Source organism: Anguilla anguilla, chromosome 18 (genome assembly GCF_013347855.1).
Source record: "Anguilla anguilla isolate fAngAng1 chromosome 18, fAngAng1.pri, whole genome shotgun sequence".
Taxonomy (NCBI): Eukaryota; Metazoa; Chordata; class Actinopteri; order Anguilliformes; family Anguillidae; genus Anguilla; species Anguilla anguilla.
The window spans coordinates 25,441,911-25,459,971 of NC_049218.1; the positions used below are offsets into that span (position 1 = coordinate 25,441,911).

The 18,061-nt window shown below is 38.3% G+C and overlaps 1 protein-coding gene across 1 annotated transcript; it reads left to right on the top strand.

Moving 5' to 3' along the window:
• The first annotated feature begins 11,348 nt into the window (after window positions 1–11,348).
• On the top strand, window positions 11,349–17,474 carry emx2 (empty spiracles homeobox 2). Its single transcript, XM_035399653.1, has 3 exons — window positions 11,349–12,374; window positions 14,182–14,366; window positions 16,236–17,474. The coding sequence occupies exons 1-3, from the start codon at window positions 11,984–11,986 to the stop codon at window positions 16,401–16,403; spliced, it is 744 nt and encodes a 247-aa protein (XP_035255544.1). The 5' UTR covers window positions 11,349–11,983; the 3' UTR covers window positions 16,404–17,474.
• The last annotated feature ends 587 nt before the right edge of the window (window positions 17,475–18,061 follow it).

An 18,061-nucleotide genomic window follows, 5' to 3' on the forward strand; every position in this document is an offset into this window, starting at 1 on the left:
TTTTTTGGCGTACTTATTTTTTTAATGCTATGTAGAAATGTGGGATTTTGATTAGTTTTTTTTGTTAGTTTTTTTGCGGGCGGGGGGGGAAGGGGCGGGGGCTGATGGCAATATGGGGGATCCATTACTGTAATACTTCTGCGGTTTGTAAGGAACCAACTGCTGCGTCATCAACCACGGCTTTGTTTCGATGGCCGTTGCGAGGACAGGCGTTTGAGACCGAGGGAACTCCTCTTTGCACGGTCGTTTTCGGCCCGCACCCAGAGTTCGCCCGTGACCGCCGGGACGTGGTGTCAGCTGTCAGGGAAATCAAGAGGAGACCTGGAAAATGGCCGCCCAGGAATGCGGGAGAACGTTAACCACTGCGCTCAGTGGCGCAATACCACTCCCGTCACCACGAAGACCCAATTTAGCAAGAATTTCCAGTTTGAGCCAACGGTCGTCTGCTAAACTACGAGGGGAGATTTTCTTTAGACTTAGGAATGCAACTGCACTCGAGACCTCGGTACTCCTGGGAAGACATTTTGGGTTTGCTCGGCTTTAAGGGTAAAATCTGCATAAGCAAAACACTGCCATTACCGTGCATCTTCCACCTGTGCAGCGTGAAGTAGGCCAAGCCCTTGGCTGTTTTAATGCCAGCATGCGTTCTGTGTGTTTGTACGGTTGTATAAAGCAACCCTGGTACAAAGATGGAACACTTAAATTGGTACCGTTAGGGCATTGCATGTCGTGACCAATCACTGTCCTAAACTGGCTACCTGTCCAATCCACACCTTAAGCACATTACTTGGCATATATAGTTTAACTGGAATTATGATATACCACAAACTGCATATCATATCATGCATATCTGGATTGGTAGTGATAAGTGATCCTTTATCATAGACCAATTTGCTATAATTCAAAGGGACGTCTTTGTCATTTTGGGAAAACTGCACAACTTGTCCCTTTTTCCTCCATGTTTTAGGTATCTTAAATGTTAAAGATTTTAAACTTTGAAATACAAGTGTTACTGGGCTAGTACGAAGCAAAATTGATACCATATTGGTTGTTTGGACTTTGCTTACTCCGTGCCAAGTTGTACATTTTCAATAAGCCAGGATTTCATTTAGATTTTTTTGAATGGCATAAATAGGGTAGTGGTAGTAGTAGGTGCAAAGCACTTGCTACGGTTTAAATGCTTGTAGTGAAATCACCACAAGATGTCGCTTTACTCCAGGTTAGTCTAGATTAAGACATTGTGGTTCTAGACTGTGCTACACAAGTTATTTGCTTACATAAATACAGAGGATTATGTAGAACATCATGTCTCCTTAAATAAACCAATTCCACCCAGGACCAACAATATTTATACGACTCATTGGAAGTCAATATGCTGTTAAGTCACATAATGATTTTTAAATGCGTATCCCCTGGCAAAACCCCTGGTATTGAAAACTCTTTCACAGTCTGTATGAAATCCACTTGATACTCTCTGTGAAAGTCGTCATTCTCGTTTTAAAAGGATTTAATTACATTATTATTTAGATTTCACTTTTTATGCCCAAACCGAAAGGGTGATTTTAGCCGTCTACGCAGAGAGGGTCACCAAAACTAGGAAAACTGTTGGTAATACAGTCGGTGCAATGGAATAGGTAAAACATCAGCAAGCTTTTTAAGCATCCTGCCACAAGGTTCCGGTCAAGAAGTCAAAGAAAATCGTAGCCCGAGTAAAGCTTTTATTTTCAAAAGTAGCCGTTCTTACAAATACTTATAAAGTATTGATAGGGCTACGCGTGGCCAATAATGAACCTGTACAGCAAATTTCTGTTATTTAAATATGGAGACAAAAAAAGGTGTGAAAACGGTTTCTGGAGCTTATTTTCAGACCCGTTCTCCAGCTTGGGTTCAGGGTTCATCTTTTGCGCTGTAGCCTATTATTTTGGTGTTCATGTATTAGGCGTATATGAGCCTGATTCATCTCCGCACTGGTGTTCATTAGCGACATACCTCGTGCCGTGCCCTGTGAACTTCAGGTGGTATTCGTGTTGAGAGGCAAGTAAAAGTGAAAATTTGTCTTTGACCACTTAGCTGACTACTTTGTAACGTCAGGCGCACAATTATGCCAAATTAACTGTGAGTATTCAACGTAAAATTTGCTAGCGAACAGTTAGTTTAAACTTCGATCTCGCATTTCACCTCCACGATTCGCATAACATTTAACCATGTGCTGCCCAATAACCCTGGTTTTCGTACATGTAGCCTGCTTAGATGTCCGTTTTTTATTTTTTATTTGTCGTGATAGTTTCTGAAACTAGGCTACCTAATTTTCATTTGTAAACCTATTCAGAGTAGAATCTATGCCCAATCAACAGGGAAGAGGATATAGTTATTGACTGCCTCCAGGCCTATGAGAAGTCTAATAACGGGATAAAACTTAGACTAATTGTCGGTCACGTTAGCTGCGATTATGCAGGTGCGTTCTGTGTGAGCACAAAGCTGGATATGGGTTGAATCTAGACGTCAAGAGGGGTGTAAATCTGTAGTGAGAGACGGTTTGACATAAACGAACTAGGTTAGGTCAATTTAGGACAAATTTAAGTCAGATATTACCCGGATATATCCTGTCTATCTCCTATACGGCTAGAAAACGTATAGGCCTACATTTAAACCAAATCTAGCCGGGTTTTCACCGAACTTCTCGATGATAGCCTGTATCGGCTACAATTTGAGAAGTGATTCTAGCCGGGTTTTCACCGAACGTCTGAAAACCCGGCTAGAATCACTTCTCAAAGTAATGTTGCACTCTGTTTGAAAGTAATATTTTAATTCCCTCAAAATTTCGGTTTTAACTCTTGGAGAGAGTTAGAAGATCAACTAAGAAAGTAACTAGGCCTACTTGGTTTTACTCTGGGTTAGGTTCTATTAGAAGGTCAAGCACGCATTGAGTTGATTCTAACTCCCAATTTATTCCAAAAACCAAAATTTGCAGCGCGCAGTTAGTGTCATGTAGCCCATTATGTGCTATAATTCGCTACGTTCAGCCGAATTGACTATAAAACCTCGGCCTATATGCTACGTCTCAATATCCTTGGTATGTCGGTCAAACCGTTAAAGTCTGTTTAAAAAATGTAGCTATATTTATGCGCCCAACGATAAAACGGCAATAAGACGCAGGCTAATGGATCCAGATCCCTGCAAAAGTGTTTCGAGTATAAATCCGTGTCAGTGTGTCCCAGAGCAGTTTTAAATTGGACACAGGACTCAGGCTGAAGTAGGCCGCATTAGTAAGCGATTGCTTTGGGCGTTACACAACAGCTGGCCTCCTCCTTCTCGAAAAAAAGATGGGGGAAAAAAGCCCAGACCAAGTAACAGGTCATAAGCAGATGTTAACGACATAAAGAACAGTCTAACAACTTGAGAAACTTAAAACTGAGTATAAAAATCGAAGATGGTAACTTCAAACTGTGAGGCTGTCTGCGGGAGTGACATAAAATCTAAATCAAACTGTAGCAATGGAACAATGGTCCAGAAGTTGTAGGCCAGATGTTTTACAGACGTCTGGGCTGTAGCAGCAGCCCAGTGGAATTCAGTTTAATTTTAGTAGCTCTTTTGCAACTATGAAACGTCAGAGACAGTGGAATTGCGGGAAAAGTAGAATATTCGCTCTTTTGATGTTTTAAGTATGACACCGTTTTGGCAAACTACTGGTGTAGACAATGGAACTGAGTCAAAGATTGCAGAAACTTGGTGGTTGTTCAGAATGTTTGTTTATCGAATGGATATCATAGTTGTGGGTCTAAATAATTACTATTGTTCTGAAGTGGTATTTTCAGTGTATGCCAATTCTATGTATTAATTAGCATATATTTGAAGGTTAAGCAATAAGTAAGATTTCAGACAATAGCCCACGTTTGTTTTGATTTTCCATTTAGCTACAGATGCTGTTCGGTAAAGTGTTCTGGGGTAAAACTGAAAATCTGAATTCAAACTATAGTGTCTGTAAAAGACCCGATACAGTCGCTGACGTTACTAGGCTATAGTAGCTGTAGGCAAGCCAGAATAAATATTTATGTGTTTCAGGTTTAATCTGATGACGCTTTTAGCCTAATAAATCCACAACCGACGAACTCTTTTAGAGGACAGGAAATAGACTGTCCCTCGTAACGAACATATTTTTTCTGTAATGCACCATTTAGCAGCTAAATATTATGCTTGCAACGAAAGGGGGAGACCTCTGAAATCCCATATTACTGGTCACCTTAAATAATTTATCTTTAATTTACAAAAATAAGATGCGACCTGTCCTGACCTAGATAGGCCTACGAGGCGAAGAAGACAGAAGTCTTCATCTTGGCGTGTACTTTCCAATGGTTGTGCAACTTCGGCCGCGCTTCAAGTCAGACAAACGCAAAGAAAAAGTCTGACATTGTTGGAAATGATTAAGAATCGTAGTTAAGTATTACATGCATTTCCTTCCACTGTTTTAAAACTCTAATACACCAGTTCATGAACCCCCGAAAGCTCTAAAAACTCACCGATTTCCATTCTCTGTGACGGTAATAAATTCTTTGTCGACCCGAGCTTTCTTTGAGAGAAAATGAGTAATACATGCGAGGTCATGGAAAAGGTAACACGTGCTTACCATAACACACGCGCTATTAAAGCCACATGTTCTTTGGAGGGGGTGCAAATAACCATATGTGTTTAAATGTCTTATTACACTTCCATGCTTCTTAACGGTTGTAGACTCACCAGGTGTATGACAAGGCAGCATTAGAGCAATAACAGGGTCGCAGCGTGCTTCTATACACTGTTTGTACTGTATTTGTACATATTTTATTCATTAGCTTAAAGCATCGTATATATTTAATAAGTCTTTGTTTATCTTCCTTTGTTCTTTATCAACTGGAGTAATTGCATTATTATTATTATTATTATTATTATTAGCCTATACGTTAATTATTTGTTTTATCAAATTGAAGATGAAACGTTATACAACAAATTATTCTGCTCCAGAAAATTATTTTGAACGGATAAAATATTCCTTCCTATGTCCCTATATTTACCTGTTGGTGCAAGGTTATTTCTATCTGTATATAGAATTCAAACGGAAGCGTTTGCACGGGAACCAAATTAAATGAATTATTCCAAGAGTGTAAAATACGCAGCAAAAGCACTAGTGTTAAATCAACTTTAGCAGTGTTAAATCAACTCTCATCGGAGTCCATTGGGGACAATTTGTACTCTTCGAGGTAAAAGTACTTTATCAGAATTGATTTTAAGAATTCGCTGTATATTCAAGAAAGAAATGACAAATCTGGTAACAGAAAACAGAAATTACTTGTGTTTTGATGTTATATGAACCTGTAGCCTACTGTTGACAACCTGAAAGGGTTTATCATTCTTTGCATTGTTTTTTTAAGTCATTTTAGAGACTCCAGATGCTCCAGATTGAGTAATCAAATGGATACCTTCGTCAGAGGACACAAATCGCCGCCTTGAAACGGATGACATAAATAAATTTTAAAAAAAGACTTGTGGTTGATTTGCAGTGCATCTGTACTGCTGAGTTTTGATGAAACGGGATGGAAGGTGAACCTTTATTCCCGATTCCGAATAGATAGCACTGCTCAAAATGAAGTTTTCCGCCTGACGGTGAAATCTCCCGCTTGTAATGATGGGCCTATAGGGGACTGGTTTTGTGGAAATTTGTTATTTGAAGACTCAGAAATGTGAAGTATTGCGTTACAAAGCCGGTGCTACTTATCTGGTGGTTTGAGTTCCTGTATGAACAAAGTATCCTAAGACCTTGGCGTTCGTCTGTATACCACGGCTGAATTAGAATTTTCAGATATCCTATCTTCTTACTTAATACAAACAGTATTTTTTAGCCGTGAGATCTGAAATTCTGGAATGAATGATTTGTGGGTTTAGTGTGAAAATAATTAGGGTTATATTACAGGTATTTTAATCAATGCATCTAATTGTGTTTTTCCACAACTATCCAAAATTGGCTTACCATCAAAAATGTAATGGCAATTTGTTTCTGACAAATTATCTGGGATTAATATTTAATTATAGCCCAGTTTTTAAACATTTAGGCCTATGTTTACGATCCAACATGTCTGATCTGTATCCGGATATATTGGTGAATAAGTCTACCCTGGTATACCGTTATGAACCTCGAGGCAGGGGTGAGTTCATATTTAAACTACTCCAGCACAGTTTGTAGGGAAAGTCTGTATACAAAGCGAGAAAAAAATCATTTTCAGTCTCGTAATTAAATCTATTAAGTCGCATGCACGACGCATTAACTTATTGTGTGTGTGTGGGGTGGGGTGGGGGGGGGGGGGGGGGGGGGGGTCGGAACCGTCCCGCGCGCAAACGCATGCACGAGGACATAAATTACAACAATGGACAACTGCTGAGATCCTCAAGATGTGAGTTTTTTGAGCGCGCTGTATTCAGGTAGCCCGTTACATTATCTGTCAGACCGCCTGTTGTAACACAAGGCCAAAAAGTGAAGAAACGTGTGTTTATGCCGCAGAAAGGTCTGTCTAGGGAGTTCAGCAAGACGAGATAGAATCTGTGGTAGTGGTAAATTGAGGCTAAGAATAATTTCTGAGCACGGTCTTTGAGTTTTTTTTAATTTTTTTAAATGATTATTTTAAGCCGTTCGTTATTTAGGCTACATGCTGAATGGTAAAATGTATCAACATTTACATTCGAATTAACCTTTTTTTCTGCTTTATGGAGAACAGGCCCACGATCAAATTAATATGCTACCCTAGACAGAATTATGTCATATCATTTAAACATGAGCATCACACAACACCACAGTTTACCGTGAAAAAGCAAAAGCATTTTAATTGGGGCAGATGTGCTGCTCGGGGAACCGACTCGTTGAACGCTCTACCACACATCATTAATTGCGGATAAGATCCTATAGGCCTATTTATATTTTTATTTGGGTAAATAAATATTACAACATGAAATGGGCCATTGAGCTTTAAAAGCTATTCGTGTAGTAGTATAGTTTAGCATAGTATAGTATTAACTGTAGGCTATATTAAATGGCCTATAAACTGGATGTCATAATCTGTATGGTAGCGAGTATTATTTAACATTATTTTGAACTTCTTATGTAGCCTACCATGTGTAGTAAAACTGGTAACAATGGGCCTGAAATAGTCAATATATTATTGCATCAGTAATACTGTGGCATCAACTGCTTCATTTTACTTAAAGAGAGACGTTGAGTGAACGCGCCCTCTCCTCGCCGTGCACTATGTGAGACTGCGACGTTGCCGTAGCCTAATGCTGCTACCCAAATGCGAGGAAACGCGCACAAAACACGGCCTTGAAATGCGGTTTGAACTGCATTGGATGTGCTTGTGTCAAATGAAGTACAACTCGAAGTACATTTTGCGTTTGTTAGTCGTGGAGCATTACTGGTCATTTTCAACCTATAGCCTATTACATTTTTTAACACACACACACACGCACGCACTCGTGTGCGTAAACAAGCCCCAAATATATTCGGTTCAGGGTTAGCGCGGGGTCAGTACAAGTGACCTAACAGTCCTGAAAATACGACATACCTAAGGGATAATCGACCACTTAACATGTCATTATCATTAGGCTACATTTTGCCTAATACGTTAGCCTATTGTATATTTCTATTTAATAAAAATCAAAGGCGCTCTATCTTCTGCCATACAGGCTGCTAAATATAGGCTGCCACATAGGCTACAGTAAATTGAAAGTATTCCATTTTTTATTTTTAGAAATCTTTTTTTCCCCCTTTAGATAATGATTCTGTATCATCTATCTCAAAACAGCACTAGGCCTGTATCCAAGTTTATTTGGAACAACTTGTACGAAAAACAAGTTGCATGTTGAATACACAACAAAAACTTTATCTGAATGTATGACCCGTGTATTATGCCAAAAAAAGGGTATAAATGGCTACCTGTCTGTTGTTCACTCGTTTAAACAACATTCCTAAATATCAGACCTCTAATTTAGTTTGTTAGTTTCCCTCTCACCTCCTTATGGAATTGACTGCATTCAGCAATTAAGACAAATGAAAACGGAAAAAACTGAACTGCTTTGGAGGGAGATTAGGTCTGAGATTAGCTCTGTGGTTCATATTCCTGGAACTGTGTGAATACTCAAAAAAGTGCGTGTTCTAGCAAAACCGTTTGTAGGTACTAAATAACTGGAAGCACTACTATTATTATTATTATTATTATTATTGATAATATTATTGTCGTTGTTGCCGTTTTTACTATAATCGATTTTGCAATAATGAACTTTTCTTCGTCTTTTTCCATTTTTGATCATTCTTGCCTGTCGACAAGTAGCACATACAAGGATATAGCTGAACATTTTAAGCACTTACCAAAAGTAAAATAGCCTGACGAGAAATATTCAACTGCAACGGCATTGGTAAAAAAAAAAAATAATAAAAAAAAAAAAAAGAAACTAATCGCCCGTGCCAGCCAGGCACAACAACTGGAATAGCGCAAATTCAGTGCGCTTCCACGATCCTGCCAACAGAGGTCAGAAGTGTACTATGGTTGGCGAAAAGAGCGACAGCTCCTGGGGCTGTATCTAATCTACCACATTCTCTTAAACATCGCACTCAGTAACTTTCTTCCCTTTAATGCTATTGTATGCGACTACGTACGGTCATGTAGAATCCTTATCGATGCGGTTTCATGTATTTGTTCATGAATATATAGAAATTTCCTTAGCGACTCCGTTGGGTGCATTTTGCTTTAGGGCCAAAAGATGGCACAGTGGATGCGGTCTGAATCGGACAACATACACACTAACGATCTGTGGTTTTAATCTAACTGAGATCCAGAGGTGAAAGAAATTACATGAAAATTTGCAGGAAGTTTAAATTTGATAATTCAGCCAGTATATTGAAGTATAGGCTAGTTTAAGAAGATGGTAAAAGTGCGCTGTTGCACCATTCCGTTTTATTGTTAATAAATGTGCATGTAATAATAATAATAATAATAATAATAATAAGAAGAAGAAGAATAAAAAGAAGAATACATTATAAATTCATTGCTGTCAGAAAATTGCCATTTGGCAAAAATATTTTGGAAAAAAAATGTCCCGCAGATAACAATGCTCAACACAATGTATTCTCATTTAGAAATTTCTTAATAGAGCGACGGAAATAATAACCAAAATAATCCATAAAAACGTTTAGCGACAAGGCAGCATGTTAGAGTCTGAGATTTTTTTCTTGCGCACTCTGTTCAACTGTTCAACAGAATTTAAACTTGATGCTGGGGAGGACGGCAATGATGATGATGATCATTATCATCATTATTATCGTTATGATCATTATTATCATGATTGTGATTAGACCAACTGTATAATAATAATAATAATAATAATAATAATAATAATTTTATTTGCGATATCGTTGTTAAATAGAAATTCGCTATTGATATCTCATCAATAGCCTATTACAGGTTTTACTCGACTGTGCATTGCAATGTCCGTGTATGTAGCCTAATTTCACAGCAGATAAATCGTTGTTTCAGTCAGCGAAGAACAGACTTGAATGCACCCGGCCACCGGGCCCCTAAGTTGAATATTAAAGCAGATGGTTAGGACTTTCCTAGCATACTTCGGTCTCTTAACAGTTAATCGGTTTTCATTAGTTGGGGTCACGTTACTTGCACACTAAAGGGCGATGAGTGTTTAGGCATACGCATCTCTAACGGTTACAGATAGACCGTGTGAAAATAGGTTTATCCTCGCCATCTTACAAATAACTCAAAACACAAGAAATACCCCAGTCTAAAGTCAATGTCTTGGGATGACAATATGCGTTTCTTGTAGGGTTTTGTGTGTTAACTTCATAGTATTAAAAATCTTTTTCTCCCCCAAAATATTTACTTATACAAATGCATAAAACTAGTACAAAATAATAACTTTTATAAGAACCTTGGATGTTTTTCAACATCATCTATAAAAATAATGATTACATAGAATTTGGAATAATATTGAATAGCTATGTTCATTTCTAAATTACTGGATAATGTGTGCATTTGAGAAGTGTACATTTATTTATAAATGTATCTATTGTTAAAATTATATAAAAAGAAATATTGCAGGTTTGGATAACATTCTAACGGCGCATCGGCAACGTAACTGCTATAACTCATTATTGGGGTGTATTGGGGAAAATACATAAATGGATTGACTGGAAACTTAATTACAAGAGACACTTCATTTTTAGGCCTATTTGTTAACCAGTTATATCGATAACAGTAAGGCCTATTCATTGGTTAAAGTTGGATTTTTAATCATTGCATAGGCCTACTGTAAAAGCAGATAGGCATGGTGCCTCAAATACCCCCCGCCCCTCCACCCCAACCCCCTTGCCCGCTAAACAGCCGCACACGCGCGCGCATACACCGAGTTGATGCATAGAGTAGTATTATAGGCAGTCGGCTACGTACAGTTCTAATTATGAATGATTTAAAATGATTTCAATCATTCAGTCAAATTTTGAGTTCATTGTTACCACCAAAAATGAGCTGTAAAAGTCAATGTATTTATCTATTTACATACTGAATTGTATCTGTTAACGTGATAATGGTATGCGAATTGCATCAGAGAGCCGGAATATTTTATAATTAGGCCTATATTATAATTTACATCAATATTATTTTCAGTCGGAAGGGACAAACATCCAGTAGTTAATGTTTAAATGTAAAATATCCCGCTGTTTTATTCTGTTCTGGGGATATAAGAAATCAAGGACGCTAAATAGCCCTTAAATTACATGTTTCTTGTTTCCAGATTTCCTTAAAACATGACATTATCGACAGATTATGAAACCATGTATTTAAAACCTGTAAAAATGTTTTTCTAAATGTGCAATCACGATCAGACTAAGTACTGCAAACGTGGTATAACGCTCAGCAGGAATTTTGCGGAATGTAATTTAATGGCTGTTTAGTGGATAATAGATCCGTATACGACAAACAAACAGAGCAGAAAACATTGTGTGTATCTTCTAACCCTCATCCCAAAGCTCGGGCCAATAGAAACATAGGATCCTTCAACCCTAAATTAATCACAACAAGATCGGAGAAAATGAAAACGCGGAGAGACAAAGCGCCGGCGCGCGCGGGGGGATGGGGGATGGGTGACGGCAAAGGGTATACTCAATGGGAAATCTGGAAAAGAAGTGCACGCGAAAAAGTGCATACGAATGAATTTTTTAGCGAATTTAAAATAATCAACCACGACCCAAAGAACAAATGAAAACACTGGAAAAGATATCACTCATATATTTTGGCATTACTGACAACTTTATCAAGCAAAATAATTTCTTGCTTTTTACCTCTCGTGTCTCTACTGCAGACGCAAGCCAAATGAGGTTGGAATTTGGATGAAATTTAGTAGACTCTACTCGTCCTAAAATATAGTTATACATCGGAAAACAAATGCATTACAAAAGAAACGAAACAGTACGCCTTGTCGTGGTACATATTCACAAACTAAGGTACCTTCTGCTTTTCTACTGGCTCAGACGGGTATGTAAATTGTTGAAGGTTTGGTTCTGAACGAATCCGTTCCGTTTTGCCCGAATCCGCCTCTCCGTGCTCGTTCCTTTTGACGCACTTAAAGAGTCTTCCCTCAACCTTAAGGCGAGTCGCAGCGACCAATCACCGAGCCATTACAGGCTTCAGCGGACGCTGTTTATGTGACTCCAACACTAATTAGGCTCATGAACTAACAAATCGCCTGCACAACTGCTGGAGAACTGATCACATGCATGGATTGTCTGGACTAGGTGACCACCTCTGTAGAGATTTGTTGTTTTTTTTCTTCATCTTCTTTCTGTTCTTTTCACAACTTAATCATCGCAGGCAAACTTTCATCTTCAGAGTGGAGTATTTCTTAGCGAGAACGCTTGCGTCTGTTTGATTTGAGCTGGAGGGATCTTGACTGGTAAACCATGTTTCAACCGACACCGAAGAGGTGTTTCACCATAGAATCGTTGGTAGCGAAGGATAATCCTCTGCCAGCGTCGAGGTCCGAGGAGCCCATTCGCCCGGCAGCTCTCAGCTATGCAAACTCCAGCCAGATGAACCCATTTCTGAACGGCTTCCACTCCAGCGGCAGGGGCGTCTACTCTAATCCGGACTTGGTGTTCGCCGAGGCAGTTTCGCACCCTCCAAACTCCGCTGTCCCGGTTCATCCTGTCCCCCCTCCGCACGCACTGGCTGCACACCCGCTCTCGTCCCCGCACAGTCCGCACCCACTGTTTGCTAGCCAGCAACGGGACCCTTCAACTTTCTACCCTTGGCTAATACATAGATATAGATATTTGGGTCATAGATTCCAAGGTATGTCTGAGTTTTACTGTTTTTTATTTGAATGGTTCAGTTTTTTTCCCCCAAACGTTTTCCTGAAGTAAACTAATACCCAGCTTTAGGAAGATTTAAGGGATATGTATGTATATATTTATATAATCTTTGTTGGTTGTAGCGGAAAACAGTTTACTTCAAAATGAATGATTTATTGATAGGTATGGAAACGCAATTGCAGCGGAAAATTAAATTGTCTGCAAAACTGTATTTGTACAGCAAATGTGTATACTTAAATGGTATGTTTTAAATACTATAATTAGAGAAATTATATTTAAATGGCAGTAAATGTGCATACACGGGAGTGCAATTCGAAGGCAATGGACTTGCTAATATTAGAAAATGGAGCATACTCACAAAGTTTTCTTTAAGTTCGTTACCTTGGCCGTATTTATTTGTTTTCAAAATACACCGTGCATGCATAAATTATATGTAATAATTTAATCATTCAAAAACTTTAATTTTGTAACTGTTCAAAATTAGGTTTATTTAAATTTGATTTCGTTATGCAGGAAATAGGATATACGTATTTAACATAGCAGACCAGGCTGTTTACATCAGCTAGGAAATAAAATATATAAACCTGTGGTTAATTAAATTATAACTGCATTAGGAATTGTTGTATTAAATTGTATTAAAAAAAGTATACCATTGTGGATGATGTAACGAATTTTCTCGATCCTTAATTTTGTCACTGTGTACACTAAATTTACTATTTGGAAGAATCCTAAATGTTATTTTTTTTGTTGTTTAAATTAGGCCAGGTTATACTCACAGTAGGATAATATCGTAATAGCCTTTATTTTTATTGTTGTTATTATTATGGATGATCTGTAAATAATTAGTTAGATTGTAACATCATTATCTTTATTATTGGATAAATTTCGTGGTTTTAGAGCTTATATTCGATATTTTGAAGACTTGACTTATTGAAAGTCATTAGATAAACAATAGGCTAAGAATTTGGTTTCCTGGTTGTCGCGGACAAGTGTAACACCAGGAACTAGTAGCCTAATAACCACAAGAAATACGTAATTATGACAGCGACGCTAAATCATTTCCTTGTATCCTCTTAAAAATATATAATAGCTTAAATTGTTGGCCTTTTTTGGTGATTGTTCTAGCTGAAATGGTAAGAGACGATGGCTTTCTAAAATCAATATAACCAACCTTCAGTTTTACCTGACATTGTTAACTGTCACCAGTTAAAGCAGAATTCAAAACATTTTGACTCTACGCGTAAAGGGAACCGTTTATTATTATTGTTACTATAATTATTATAATAACTATTATTATTATTATTAGTAGTAGAAGTAGTAGTAGAAGTAGTAGTAGTAGTATTAGTATTAGTAGTAATTGCAGTCGTAGTAGTAGAACTGTTGTTTGCACGAATACATTATAATTTTCTACTATATCAGAGCCAATGTTTCATTAGAATCATAGGCCTTTCCAATTGCTTGAAGGCAAAACGGTACGTTTTTGCTCTTTATTTTTTATTTAGAGCACCATGAGCTGTTTGGGAAATAGTGGTAATAATAAGTGGTGCTTGGAGCCGTTTATTTTTGAGTAAACACATTTATTTACATTTTACGAGATGGCTCTCGAGTTAATATAGAGTCGTTTGATAAGGCTGAAAAGAAAGCGTGCCCGTGACTGTAGAGAGAGAGCCTATAGATTAAAAAACGATTGATTAATGAGAGGTTATCACCTTGAGCGCAACTCAAATGTTGACAGTATGAAAGCGAAGACGGAGCATAATTGTTATCTTTTTCGTTGTTGTGTACAGGCAACGAGACAAGCCCGGAAAGCTTCCTTTTACACAATGCACTGGCGAGAAAGCCCAAAAGAATTCGGACAGCGTTTTCCCCCTCGCAACTACTGCGGCTTGAACACGCTTTCGAAAAAAATCACTACGTCGTTGGTGCAGAAAGAAAACAGCTCGCACACAGCCTTAGCCTCACAGAAACTCAGGTAAGGCGCATGCACACGAACACGTGATTTAAAATAATTTCAGTCGTGTTATTCTTTTGAACTGCTCTACTGCAACATAGGTAGGCTAACGCCAGGTACTAGGAAAGACATGTCAAAACGTTTGCGCTGGAGGTCCGAATGTCGGCCTGGATGACGCTAGGCTGTTCCTGTTAAATGCGTCGGGTGCATGGTTTGTGTTCAACTTTATGTTTGGTTAAATATGTCATGATATATACATATACATATATATATATATATATATATATATATATATATATATATATAGTCAGTCAATATTAATAATGCAAATAGGCCAGGATTAAGTACGCAGAATATTGTATTGGCCTTCATGGTATTTATTTCGGAGTTTTTGAGAAATTGCTCCTTGTAGCCTAATTGTAAAATTCGTTCATTTTAAAACATACCAAAACGCAAGATTATTCGAAAAAATATCACAGAATTTTCGAAATCCACTCCATGTGACTCTTGAGCAATCTGCGCTCTTCAGGCCTAAAACCTTTCTTTTGGATTTTGTCAATGATCGCGTTGTAACCGTATTTTAGGAGTAAGGTTAAATGTCTATATTTTCCGAAGAGGTCTCAGTCAAAAAAGAGTGGGGTTAATCGGCTAGCAGGTTTCATGCGATCCTTAAAAGACAGCAGCGGTCAGAATTAATTTCCCTCCGTATATTTGATGGTATTTGTCCCATGTCCGTTTATGAACTGGTTGGTTCTTTTGTCCCGCGTGTCCGCCCCGGCCCTTTTACAAGCGATCTCCTTTTAGAAAACTAGTCTAGAGAAATGCGCCGCCAGCCCCTTCAATTAGCGGAGCCTGAATGCGCATTAAATACACCTCAGTTCTCCACTAGTCTTTTGGGTCTGAGAATTGCGTATAATAGGACTAATACGTCTGATGAATTAGGCTGACTGTTTTAATATGTTGCTACAACACATTTACGGACTACATGGCGCTACGGAATTCGATACTTTGCAAACAATGGATATACATTTTTGGCGTGGGTTATTTTCTGATTCGTTATGATGTTCACGATTATGTCAGACTTACATTTGACTGTGACAAACATTCATGACCGCATATATTATAATATAAGAGGTTAATGACCGCACTCCGTACATATTGGCTACGTTTATAAGCTATGATTTGTGATTCTATGAAGTAGCCTGTTATTTGAAGTAGCTCTTATTTTTCCGACAGGACAACGAAAGAAAATGACCCGACGCGATTGTTATTTTAGGAGTTGGTGCAAATAAACTTCAGGCCTCAATCTGGTATGCATTTGCGACAAATTAAATTGACCTTAAATGTACATTATGTTTACAAAAACGTAAAGTTCATGCGCAGTTTGGGGAGAACCACATATATTTATTACTTCTCTTAATGTTGTCGTTCAGTGCCGATCATGTAAAACGTGTCAGGTGTTGGTACGGTTGTAATGTACTACAAAACATAAAACGGATCATCTCTGGGCTATTATCTACTTCGTTCCTAGAGTGAAACCAAACCAGCCAGACTGTAAAACATACTGTGGATGACTGTGGATGATTTATGTAAAAATAAATAGCCGATTTTAGACTTCAGCAATACGACTAATGTGAACCGAGTTTTGATAAATAACAGCACTGTTAACAATGTGTTATTAACTAGTATTGAATGGCTACAACAGACCACGTGATTACAACTGAAACTCACTTCAGCGTGGATTTATTGTTGGAATAACCTGCTTCTTTTTCCTCGTTTTTGCATTTATTTACTGAAATGAACCTGTCATTCGGCGTAGCCATGCCATAATCTTGATTTATGTTTTGTTTGTTTTTTTGTGTGATTTGATTTTGTTTATTGTTTCCTAAGGTAAAAGTTTGGTTCCAAAACCGAAGAACGAAATTCAAACGTCAGAAACTAGAAGAGGAGGGCTCTGACTCGCAGCAGAAGAAGAAGGGGACACATCACATAAACCGATGGAGGCTGGCGACGAAGCAAGGCAGTCCAGAGGAAATTGACGTCACTTCAGACGATTAAAAAACTGATTTTCTGAGCCTGGGACAGTGCGTGGAGGATGACGCGGATAAGACTGCTTATGTAGCAGAACGAGAGGGTAAAGACAATGTCAAAATTCGCTTCTTTGGACATCGGCAGCTGAGGGTGAGAGAGGTCCGATTGGTGACAATACTGTCACAAACATGGAACTGTCAATCCGATTCAAAGTTCCAAGGCGAGGGGATTGACAGGTATCACATGCACATGCAGTCCATCACCAACCACCCCCCACCCCCCCCCCCCCCCCAGACACACACAACCTAACTCCTTGCCCCCCACCCCCTCCCCTCCACCCGTCTTTCCGCGACCACTATCTCACACTTACCACCCATTTAAAAAAATACAAATCCAATTCGCATTGGACGTTTGCACTTCTGAAAGTTTCTAAATATGAACGTTCCACACAAGATACCAAAACACACAACTGTTTTTGTAAAACTTGAATTGCATGGTAGAGGAAATAATTTTTGTAGTTGTTTTAATTTGAGCATTTTCCAAATACTTTTGTTTTAACCCTATTTTTTAATCTTCTCAGAGATGTTGTGTGCTTCTTCCTTTTTTTTTTTACAACAGTGTGCAGTCTTTGAACTTTTGACTTCTCGTGTTAAAGTGATTGTGAAAACAATATGAAGTAGCAGTGCTGCGGTATAGTGTTTTTTAAAAAGAAAAGGCAAAAGATAAATACATTTCAAACTTTATAAACCTTTACCACAGATAAAGTACTCTAAATTAAAGTATTCAGGACATTCCTTTAAAGCTTTACCATGTCTCCGTAACCTTGGTGCGAACATGTCGTCAGGACTGGCCTCTCCCGTGAAAGTTGCCATGAAGGACTAAATGTAAATGACGGCCGTATTGGCAGCAAGAATTTAAGCACTGAGCGTATTTCATGTATAGTGGTACTTAAAGTTAATGTTTCTGTTAAACCCTCTTTTATCAGAATGTAAATAATTTTGTGTTTGTGTTAAGTTTGCTACAATTTTAACACAAAGTATACTTCCAAGAAGTATGTAATTGTCAATATTTTGTCAATAAAGTTTTATCAATATGCTGCTCAGAGTAAAATTGCAGGGTTTTTTTATTCAAGGTTACCGATGAAATACTTTTAAAATAAACTGGGCGATGTGAGAAGGCCTGGTTCTTTCATAGCCTGAGAATTACAGGTTAGTGGAGGGGACTGTGAGATAGAGTCCCTTATGTCTCGACATATATTTGAACAGGCTGCTCGAGTAATTCGATGACTCGCGCTTGTCGGAACGTCCAGCAATGGCTTTTGGAAATGTCTGATTTGAGTATATGAGTTCAATTTCTTGACAAACACAGGCGGTCCGGTTATTAGAAAAATGCGCGTAGTAGTCGCTTATAGTGAAATAGTTAAAATGGTAACATAAAGAATGCTGTTACCAGTTCTAAAAAGCTCAGTTTTCTGGGGCAAGTGCTTGTTTTTTCACGCTTCATTTGCTTCTCAGCCTGATAGACGGCATTAATCAGTTTTATTTCCATTGATAGTGGAGCAGCGTCTGGTCTGTTCAAGCTACAAAGAGTCCTACGAGCTTTTGTGAAAGTGCAAATCAGTTTAGGCAATTATCATACGAGTAATATGAGGGGTAAAGGGGAATCAGTGCCCAATGGTCCGCTTT

Coding starts and splice junctions, on each gene's coding strand:
- emx2 (XM_035399653.1), top strand. CDS start 11,984: ATGTTTCAACCGACACCGAAGAGGTGTTTCACCATAGAATCGTTGGTA. Junction 12,375..14,181: donor TTTGGGTCATAGATTCCAAG/GTATGTCTGAGT, acceptor TGTTGTGTACAG/GCAACGAGACAAGCCCGGAA. Junction 14,367..16,235: donor TTAGCCTCACAGAAACTCAG/GTAAGGCGCATG, acceptor TTGTTTCCTAAG/GTAAAAGTTTGGTTCCAAAA.